This window comes from Sinocyclocheilus rhinocerous, unplaced genomic scaffold (genome assembly GCF_001515625.1).
Source record: "Sinocyclocheilus rhinocerous isolate Xijiao unplaced genomic scaffold, SAMN03320098_v1.1 scaffold61, whole genome shotgun sequence".
In the NCBI taxonomy this organism is placed as follows: Eukaryota; Metazoa; Chordata; class Actinopteri; order Cypriniformes; family Cyprinidae; genus Sinocyclocheilus; species Sinocyclocheilus rhinocerous.
Window position 1 is genome coordinate 1,530,136 of NW_015640445.1, and position 10,768 is coordinate 1,540,903.

Here is a 10,768-nt window from a genome sequence, read left to right on the forward strand (position 1 = left end):
TACCGTTCACTTTCAGAAGTTGTTGTAGGGGTGCTTTCTTCTCACAAAAAGTGAAACATGTATGCTAGTTATATTAGAATCAGAATCAGAATGAGCTTTATTCACCACTTAAGTGTGTGCAAACACAAGGAATTTGTTGTGGTTTTACAGGAGCTCTTGATACATACATACATACATACAAATACCATATATATATGGCACAAGATAGTTATAGAAGTTCACAGAACTGACTCCGTAACAGCTGAGTAAAACTGTTTCATCTGAGCATGTGACATTTCAAGCATTATCGTATCGCATATCGAATATCGCATTATTTAATGAGTTATCGCATATCACATTTTTCTTCAATATCGCACAGCCCTACAGAGTACATACTCCTGTAACTTTGATCAGATTGTCTTTGCTCTCCAAGATATTCTTGTAGAAACCAGGTCATACCAGGTTAAGTTGGTGTAGCTGGTCAATCAATTTTGGCACCGATTTTGGAACCAAGGTCTATCATCTCTGACCAGGTCAACCAAGATTGTCTACCACAGGGGTGTCCAAACCTGTTCCTGGAGGGCCACTGTCCTGTGGAGTTTAGCTCCAACCCCAATTAAACACACTTGAACCAGCTAATCAAGGTCTTCAGACTTCCAGGCAGTAGTGTTGGAGCTGGTTGGAGCTATGCTCTGCAGGACCTTTGCCCTCCAAGATCAGGATTGGACACTCCTGGTCTACCAGGTAGGGATGCGCAAAAGTACTTTATTTTGACTAGTCAGTATGTTGCCTAAATGAGTAGTCAAATAATCTGTTTTGGAAGGCTTTTACAGCCTGTATAAACTGGTTTTGGGTTCACTTGACCTCGATCTGACGTATTTGTAATGGGTTGTTTAGATAAGAAGCTTTCTTGGGGTTTGTGGCAGGACAAAAAAAAGCAGCACAAATTGCCTAAGTCCCCCATTTCCCCCAGTGCATGGAAATGGAGGGGTGGACGATTATGGAAGAAAAATAATGACAAATGTCTTTGAAACAAAAAAGCATGTTGAATTGCACTGAAAAACGGAAAAAATAATCCTGTCGAAAGTTATACATCCTATTTTTAAACAGATTGAATATTTTGGAGGTGAACTTTGGAAGGTGAATTTGAATTATTGCATTTTTTATTATGAAAATGTGTGAAATGTTTTGAATTTAAATATTCACAGTTTAAATAAACACCTATGTTAAATTTCAGCCCCTAAAAATGCAAGCCCTAAAAATACAAGGCATTAAAATGCAAGCTCTGTTAATGCAATGCATTATTTTTTCAGTTAGTGCAATTCAACATGATTTTTTGTTTTCAAAGACATTTGTCATAATTTTTCTTCCATAGGTGATATAGACTACCGGTAGACACAATTAACCAGTAGAAATTTGTCAACTATCGTCTCGATCACAGTTACATGCGCACGTGACGTTGTTGTGCCACGTGGTCACGAAAAATTTAAAGTCTGCACAACTTTTTAAGCATTGCGTTTTAAAAACAAGTGATTTTAAGCCGTTGAAATGCAATCAGCAGCGAAAGAGAACACATTCCGCTATATGTGACGTGCTGTCTGAGAGACTGTCAGAGTGCTGTCAATGGTTAAATACACACACTTGTGTTTTCAAAATGCCCGTCTTTGCAAGTATTCTCAAACACAGTAATGTAGGTCTTACGTGAAAGCAAATAGCTGAGAAAGAAAACACATGTGTAACAGTATATTGGATCCGGGCAGCTCTTAAAGTGACAGCAAAAATTTTGCAAAATTCCTGCTGTCTATCATTCATGTTACCACGAAATAAAATTTTGGTCATATCGCCCACCTCTAGGCTTCACTAATTGACTAGACAGTTGTTGGATGATTAAATGACCATCTTTATTTGTTTCTATTACTAGGTCAATAGTAGTTAATGGTGGTTCAGTTGATCAACCACCTGAACCACTTTGGGCCAGCTAGAAACTATGTAAAGCCTACTACCAGGACTTAGCTGTATTTGGGCAAAGCAAGTTGTGCTTTTTTCCAAAAAGGATACCATCTCTGTAAACGTAAACTTTTTAAGCATTGCGTTTTAAAAACAAGTGATTTTAAGCCGTTGAAATGCAATCAGCAGCGAAAGAGAACACATTCCGCTATATGTGACGTGCTGTCTGAGAGACTGTCAGAGTGCTGTCAATAGTTAAATACACACACTTGTATGTTTTCAAAATGCCCGTCTTTGCAAGTATTCTCAAACACAGTAATGTAGGTCTTACGTGAAAGCAAATAGCTGAGAAAGAAAACACATGTGTAACAGTATATTGGATCCGGGCAGCTCTTAAAGTGACAGCAAAAATTTTGCAAAATTCCTGCTGTCTGTCATTCATGTTACCACGAAATAAAATTTTGGTCATATCGCCCACCTCTAGGCTTCACTAATTGACTAGACAGTTGTTGGATGATTAAATGACCATCTTTATTTGTTTCTATTACTAGGTCAATAGTAGTTAATGGTGGTTCAGTTGATCAACCACCTGAACCACTTTGGGCCAGCTAGAAACTATGTAAAGCCTACTACCAGGACTTAGCTGTATTTGGGCAAAGCAAGTTGTGCTTTTTTCCAAAAAGGATACCATCTCTGTAAACGTAGTTGGAAATTAACTGATTTAGTTATATACTTTGATTAATCTGGAGTTCTCAAAAACACAGCCTTCTTATTTAGACTAGTCTTTTGGAAGTGCTGACTATTAATCTAGTCCATGACGTTCAAGGAAACTTCTTTAGAGAAGAGACCGTTGGTGTCATGAATGACGAAGGCTGGCATTGGCCCATGTTTTCATGCAGGATTGTTATTGTAGCCATGTCTGAGTCACTAAACTACAAAATAACCCTCGATGAATGAAGTGGAGGATGATCGCTTGATGTATCAGTTCAGTAAAGCAGCCTGTTTTAGATTTCAGTTTTGATCTCACTACTGGGAGCTGAAGATAATATTTCCTGGCTGCTCACTGGTAATGTTTCACCTCTGGGATCCCAAAGTTTATAAAGACGGAGCCAAAAATAAAAGAGCACTCAATCGCTTTGGGTGATAAATGTGGGTCGTTTGGCAAGGGCAAACAAACAGTGAGGGAAGAGTTACATATGCGTGCCTGTGTTTCACTTTGACATTACAGCAGCGTTTGTCCACACAGGGTCACGGCCACTCGAAGTTTTTAGCTTTATGCACTAGTTTCTTGTCTTCCATGTAAATCCTGAGTCAAGAGTCAGAGTCAAATAAATTTGCATGTGGCATGTGACAAATAGCCTACTTTTATCATCTTTTTCATCACACTACAGATGGGCGGGGCCCATATATATATATAAAATCAGTGATGCTGTCTACACTGGGTTCAGTATACATATTGGAAGAGTAAAATAAAAGTTTGCTTTGCCATTTCTGATCTGTACAGTCTTCAGATGGACCCCAGCATTAGGAAAAAGTAAATGGTTTATTTTTTAATGCAGATTCGTATCGCACCTGAGGATTATATGGTTGTTCAGAGCATTGGATTATATGTTTGTTCAGAGCATTTGACGTTCAGTGTATGATGCCCAGTTTTTCCTCTGTAGCTATTTACAAAGTCGCCATGTGTTTAGACCGTAACGCAACTGACACGTTCAAGGCCCAGAAAGGTAGTAAGGGCATCGTTAAAATAGTCCATGTGACATCAGTGGTTCATGCTTACTTTTACCTATAATTCTACCTTTCTGGGCCTTAATCTGGTGGTTGAGTTGCTGTCTATGCAGGATCAGAAAGCTCTCGGATTTCATCCAAATAACTGGGTTATTTATTGAACATTGGTGCCTTTTATTAAAATGCTGTTTTGTTAGCAATAAATAATTTAACTTTGATAATCAAATCTATTGGGGAAAAAAACTTCAAAAGTAGAATTTAGTGAATTTAGATGTTCTGAGCAAAACACTTGCTACACGTCATAAATTGTTAGTTTTAGTAAATAGTCAAACTCACAATATGCTGGATTTTTCAAAAGTAACAGAGCAAGGAAAAAATGTTGAGTTCAGTTTGACCTTGCCAACATCCAGTGGGAGGAAATGACACTCAACAACATTTGAAAAGCCACATTGGACTTACTGAGCTTCTATAAAGATCAAGTTGTGATGTCGATACGTAGGCCTGTTTTCTGGGCATAGCCTAATTTTTCAGTGTAATCATATATTCCCCGTCGGTTCATTCTTCAATATTATAATGTGGGAAAAGCAAAACTTATATCTGTTCTCATCTCAGTCTGGTGTGTTTTTGGCATTCGACTGATCTCCTTTATGCAATTATTGTCTGACAGTGTTATGAAACCCTACAGTATTACAACACAATAGTTTATTGTGAAATATGACGCTTTTATGTAATCACAATTGTGATAAATGATGATGAACTGAGCCCATTACTCTTTTCAGTAATGATTAAGTAGAACCCATAAGTCAGATAAAGTTGAGTAAGGGAACATTGTGTTCATGTTTGTGGCGGCTAGGACTGAGACTTGTGAATCATATCTTGAAATATTCAGGCATCTGTACTTCTCAGCTGTCATTATGAGACTGAACCATTTCTCTCGGAGAATAAATAATGGAGGGGAGACTTAGAGACCAGCACCTTTGAGAGGTTCCACCTTCTGCACCTATTTCATATCTGAACATCTAAAGAAGGAAAAGAACTGTATGGAAGAAGATAAGGTAATAGACTTACTATTTACTAGTATGTTTGTGACCATCTGAGAAACAGCAAATGTCATGGAAATTATACTGTCAGCCAAAATACTATAGGTATTGATGCTTAGATGAATAAGACATTTCCTTTAGAAAATATAAGAAGATTTTTATTTAATTAATTGTTTTAGAAAGTTACCACAGGTTTATGATAGTAACGACAATGTGGAAACTATGTATTTTCAAAACCGTCGAGTCAATGGGATGTCTAATTTGGTCTTAAGGAAACCCTGAATAATCAGTCTGGTTTCAGGTTCACCTGAACATGGATGTGTTTACATTGTATATATTGTAACAGCTACTGTAGATGGACCATTAAATCCAGGAGTCACGAGTAGTAAAGATGTAAATTCTGTCTTGATTTACTCACCCCCATTTCTTCTCAATCCTGTATGACTTTTTTCTTCTCTCCGAAGAAGATATTGTGAAGATTGTCTTATGCAGTGAAAGTCGATGGAGTCCCAAACAAGTCTAGACCCTACTGACTTTCCTTGTATGGACAAAAAAAGCACTGAGACACTTTCAAAATATCTCCTTTTCTCTTCCATAGAGGAAAGAAATGCATTTCATTGATACATGGCTGAGTAAATGATGACATAATTGTCATTTTTGTGTGAACTATCCCTTAATGTAAGTTGCAACATGACTTTATTTCATAATGTTGTAGATCAAATGGCATGATAAATTATTGTTTTCTTTGTTTAGTGATCTGATAAGAAACTGAAATGAGGGCATAGTAATGTTCTCTATAAAGGCTGCCTTGTTGTGGATTACTTGGGTTTTTCCTTGTTATTGTTTCGGTGTTGGACAGTGATAATTGCTTTCTGAGTAATGCAGCTCAGTGAACTTTCCCATGCACCACCTTTTCTCACAGAACATTTGTCTCTGCAGACCTTGATGATTGATGTAGAGGGTGTGTGAAATAGGATGGGGATTGCTTGGAATTAATGATTCTAGTTCTAAGATTCTTTTAGTGCTTTTAAAGAAGCATTGCATTTTTTAGTATATTTTTTAGCATTTTTTAATATCAAATTATAATAAAATAACAGAATTTCATTTTTGATTCCTTCGCCAAAAATTCCTTGATTCCTAGGCCAAAAATATGTAATTCCCATTTGTTTCATGAGATATCTAGTGAGTGAGGTCTTTTCTTCTGTGTTGCTCAGAGGTGGATGATGATGCCAGAGAGAAAGAGCACCAGAGATGGATGGATGTGGACGAGCGAGACAGGTTTTTACAGATTGAAGGGAGGGTGATGTAAGACCTCTGAGCTCGACCAGCAAAATCAGCTTTCTTTGGCATCTCTGTTCTTGAGATACAGGAGGCTGCAGTGGTGCATTATCAAGCCATCAATACTTCATCCCGTTTAACTTATCAAGCGGAAACAGCCAAGACTTTTTATGGAAATGATGAATGAGAGCTTAAGAGCTATTTGACTTCTGTAGCACTAAGGGGAATTTTTTTAATTCTGTGCTTATGCTCTGTGCAAATAACATTTGATTGTCTTATGCAAAACCTGTCTTCTCTCAATATGCAACCTATTAAGGTGAGTGCTGAAGAAAAGTATTAAACTTTGCTGTGTACCATTACATAATTTGTGATATGGACTAGGGATGCACGATATTATCGGACTGATATCGGAATCGGCCGATAATGGCATTAAATGTAAATATCAGCATCAGCCCGATATGAAAAATTATGCCGATATGTCTTGCTGATAGGAGGAATGCATTAACTCGCATGTGCTCAGGGTAGGGCTGGACGATATGGCCAAAATTGATATCACGATATATTTCTTAATTTCGGTCGGTACGATATAATTCCGATATCGATATGAACACTATTTATCTGAAATAGAAATCTTTTGTAACATTATAAATGCCTTTATCATCACTTTTGATCAATTTTAAGCATCCTTGCTAAATAAAAGTATTAATTTCTATAATTTCTTTCCCAAAAAAATAATAAAAATTATACTGAATGGAATAGTGTATAATGTTACAAAAGCTTTTTATTTCAGATAAATGCTGATCTTTCTATTCATCAAAGAATCCTGAAAAAAAAAAGTACTCAACTGTTTTAAATATTGATAATCAGCAAATCAGCATATTAGAATGATTTCTGAAGGATTATGTGACACTGAAGACTGGAGTAATGATGCTGAAAATTTGTAAAAAAAAATGTATGATCACAGGAATAAATTACATTTTAAAATCTATTCAAATAGAAAGCAATTTTAAATAGTAAAAATATTTCAACATTTTACCGTTTTTGCTGTACTTTGGATCAAATAAATGCAGCCTTGGTGAGCAAAAGAAAATTTTTAAAAAAAAAAAAAAATCTTACTGTTCAAAAACTTTTGACTGGTAGTGTAGGCTGATTATTCTTATAGATTGAAACAAATGTGCTTCAGCCAGAAAAAAGGGTATGAAAAGTGCTCCGAGTCGCTGCAGAAAACAAAAAAATTGAACATGTTTCACACGACGGGCTAGAGTGAGCGGAGGCCGGCGGGCCTGAGAGAGCGGCGGCAGGCTAGAGTGAGGGGAGGCCGGCGGGCCTGAGTGAGCGGTGGCGGGCTAGAGTGAGGGGAGGCCGGCGGGCCTAAGTGAGCGGCGGCGTGCGGGCTTGAGAACGGCGCGGCCGGCGGGCTTGTGGTATAATTTCTGCACAGGAGAGACTTGGTGTTGTTTCCAAACAAAAGGAAATATATCGGTATCGGCCAAAATGAGTTGAAAAATATCGGCATATCGGCAAAAATTCTATATTGTGCATCCCTAATATGGACATCTATATACCTTATTGTGCAATTTTTTTTGAGTAGAGGTGTACTTTTAATAGCGTTTACCCCATATAACCGTATAGAATAGCCTAGCAATCACCTAAAACTCCATGGCAACTACTTAGCAATCCGCTAAGACTGCAACAATGCTCGCCCACTTTCCTAAAGTATTTTTCCTATTCATTTTTTCCTTAGGCCTTAAAAAAATTCTTAAGAGTTATAAGCTACAAACCAAACAAACCAGCTATGAGGTGAATTATAACATTACGAACTTTGAAGCAAAACAAGTATTTGAAAATCGTCGAAAGTACAAGAATGTGTACTTAACGAATTTAATGAGAGAAAGAACTACGGTCCCACTTTATATTAAGTGGCCTTAACTACTACTCTACTTACATTTAAATTAATCATTTACAATGCAATTATTGTGTACATACACTATATGGACAAAAGTATTGGAACACCCCCTTCTAATGAACAGGTTTGACTACTCAACAGCAGCAAAAGTGTTTTGCAATACAATATGAAATCAATAAGTACATTGTACTTATTTTTTTATGTAAGTACATAGTAGTTAAGTTAAAGCCACCTAATATAAAGATAATACTGGTGAGAAACTACATTACCCACATTAAACTGCATTAAACAAAAGCATTTACTATTGATAAACGACCTTGTAGCTTACACTCCTGTCCTTAAAAGTTCAGAAGTAATAGTGATAATTCCCATATGTAGAAAATGAATGGAATTTTACATCTGGAACCCAATTATTGCACTCTATATGCTCTGACAACCAACTAGCACACAACAAGAAATCTTTATCAGAACACAACTAGGGTGAATTAAATTGTTTTTAGGCAAATTTCATGCAGTATCATAGAACTGTGCCATAAACAGGACCTACATAACCTGGTGTTACAGTAAGTGCTTTACGGTAACTAGCAGAAACCTTAACCACCACACCACTCTGTACAGCACTGACTGCAATGTTTAAAAGCATCCTAAGTAATTCTCAGCACAAGATACCTGACATCCTGCCACAAGTGCAGAACAGCACCTGCCTTAAAGGGGTCATAGGATGCCCATTTTTCACAAGTTGATATGATTCTTTAGGGTCTTAATGAAAAGTCTGTAACATAGTTTGGTTAAAATTTATCAATGGTAGTGTAAAAAACACCTTTTTTACCCTGTCAAAAACAGCTCTTTTCAGAGCACGCAGTTTTGTAGCATTTTCCTTTAAATGTTAATGAGCTCTGCTGACCCCGCCCCTCTCTTCTGAGCTGCTCTCTGAGGTAGTTTACTTTAGCCGCATTCATCGTGAAACTTGCTAATTGGCACATTAGGAAAGGCGATTTGCAAAGATTCATTAAAAAAAACCTTACATGTCTACATCTGCTCAGGCGGTGAAACAATGGCGGACTCATGACAGCTCACTCAGGGCGGGTCTAAGGTAAGACTTCAGTCCAGTCTGTGCTGAAACGCTACTGTCAATCAAACTATCGTGGGAGGGGCCTGTTTTTGTGACATCATACAGACAGTCATCTGAGATCGGCTCGATTTGAGAAATGGGTAAATATTTGAGCAGATTAAAAAAAAAAAACACTGGTGGATTTTTATCATTTTATGGTGGTTGTGTACACACACTGCCAACACACATTTCAGTACAAACAACTTGTAAAAGTGCATGTAGCATCATATGACTCCTTTAAATACACATACTGCCACTGGCAGAAGCGTATCTGCCTCGTTCCCATTCCCCCATTGCCTAGCAGCCAAGGCAAAGTGTTGCTGTTCTCACAGGCACTTCCTGTAAACACTTAAGACACGAGTCTCTCTGTGCAAAACAGCCCACTTCAGCGTGAGAAAATGGAAGTGTCTCATAGTCGAGACTTCCAAAAATATCCCTCTCTGAAAAAACTGTAAAAAGGAGAGACGTAGGCAGAGAGTAAAGTAAGATTTTTTTTCTCTCTCTTTTTCTGTCTTGACCTTCTCATTTATGGAGTACCACGCAGTGAAGTCATCTTTCATTCAGCAGCAGAAGAGGAGAAATTGCTCCGTCTATCCGGCCCGACTTCTCATTCCATTACAGTCAGACTAGACTAGACTCCCGAACGCATCTCAGAAAAGCACTTCGTGGCCAGGCCTTCAGTTATATAATATAAATGGGTGTAAATGTATTTGACCCTTTCAGCACCGCATCTGTTAGACCTTCTCTAAACGAAATGTGGCTAATTTAATGTGCATTTAGAGGGTTGGTGTTTGTGATGCCACGGATATTAGCGCTGGGCATCACAAAAGCACTTATCGTGGCTGCAGCAGCAATAGGCACTTCAGATTGACAGCGGTTAAAAGCTTTGCACTGTTTGTATACGTGTATTAAAGTGTGTGGGCTTTCTCTAATAGCAGCCATTCTGTGTTTTTCAGCTCTGCGGCAGGCATCATGACCACAGCTAGGTACCGACCCACCTGGGATTTGGCCCTGGACCCGCTGGTGTCCTGTAAGCTGTGTCTTGGAGAGTTTCCCTTGGAGCAAATGACCACCATCACCCAGTGCCAATGCGTCTTCTGCACCCTGGTGTGTAGCATCTAAACATGATTTCAAGGAATGGTTATTTAATTTTATTTAATTTTATTACTTAAATAGAGAATATATATATTAGGGATGTGCATCTCATGACTCAGGCCGATACGATACGCATCTCGATGCATAGCCAATGATACGATACATATGAAGCCGCTACCGATGCGATGCGGTACGATTCACCCCTGTTACGATGCAGTGCGATTCGATTCAACACAATGCGATTCGATGCAATGGAGAAAATATGATCACATTTAATGCCTCGAGGCCCGTTTCATAAAACAAGTTTACCAAATAAGCCAGGCTTATTTCAGTTAGTCTGACTCATTGTCAAATGATTTGGTTCCATAAAGCAAACTTAACATAGATCAACCTCAGTCACTGTGGCAACTTATGCTGGGAAACTAACCTGGTCTAAAGCAGGTTAACTGTCAGGCTAAGCTGAGTTCCTCTAACACTGACCAATAAGAACCCAATGATATTGCTACTCTCTCACATACTATTATTTGACTTTCTTTTTTTTTACAGTTTCTAGCCATGCAGCCTTTCTCTCTGGTTTTAATACAGCTGTACCTTTTATAGTTTGCTGAACAGATAGCAAAACACTAGAATCTTACAATCTAAAATTGCTCTTTAAAGCATTAAAATAACTAAAAAGTTAAAATC

The 10,768-nt window shown here is 37.9% G+C and overlaps 1 protein-coding gene across 3 annotated transcripts in view; it reads left to right on the top strand.

Annotated features, from left to right (window-relative positions):
- rnf144aa (ring finger protein 144aa) overlaps positions 1-10,768 on the top strand; it is a 37,862-nt gene that overhangs the window by 10,988 nt on the left and 16,106 nt on the right. For 2 of the 3 annotated variants that reach the window (XM_016568795.1, XM_016568793.1), the window contains exon 2: positions 9,946-10,096. In XM_016568795.1, the coding sequence (XP_016424281.1) occupies positions 9,962-10,096 (135 nt within the window). In that variant the 5' untranslated portion in view covers positions 9,946-9,961. Of the gene's footprint in view, positions 1-4,543; positions 4,710-9,945; positions 10,097-10,768 lie in introns of all 3 variants that reach the window. The other variant, XM_016568796.1, reaches the window with a different exon arrangement.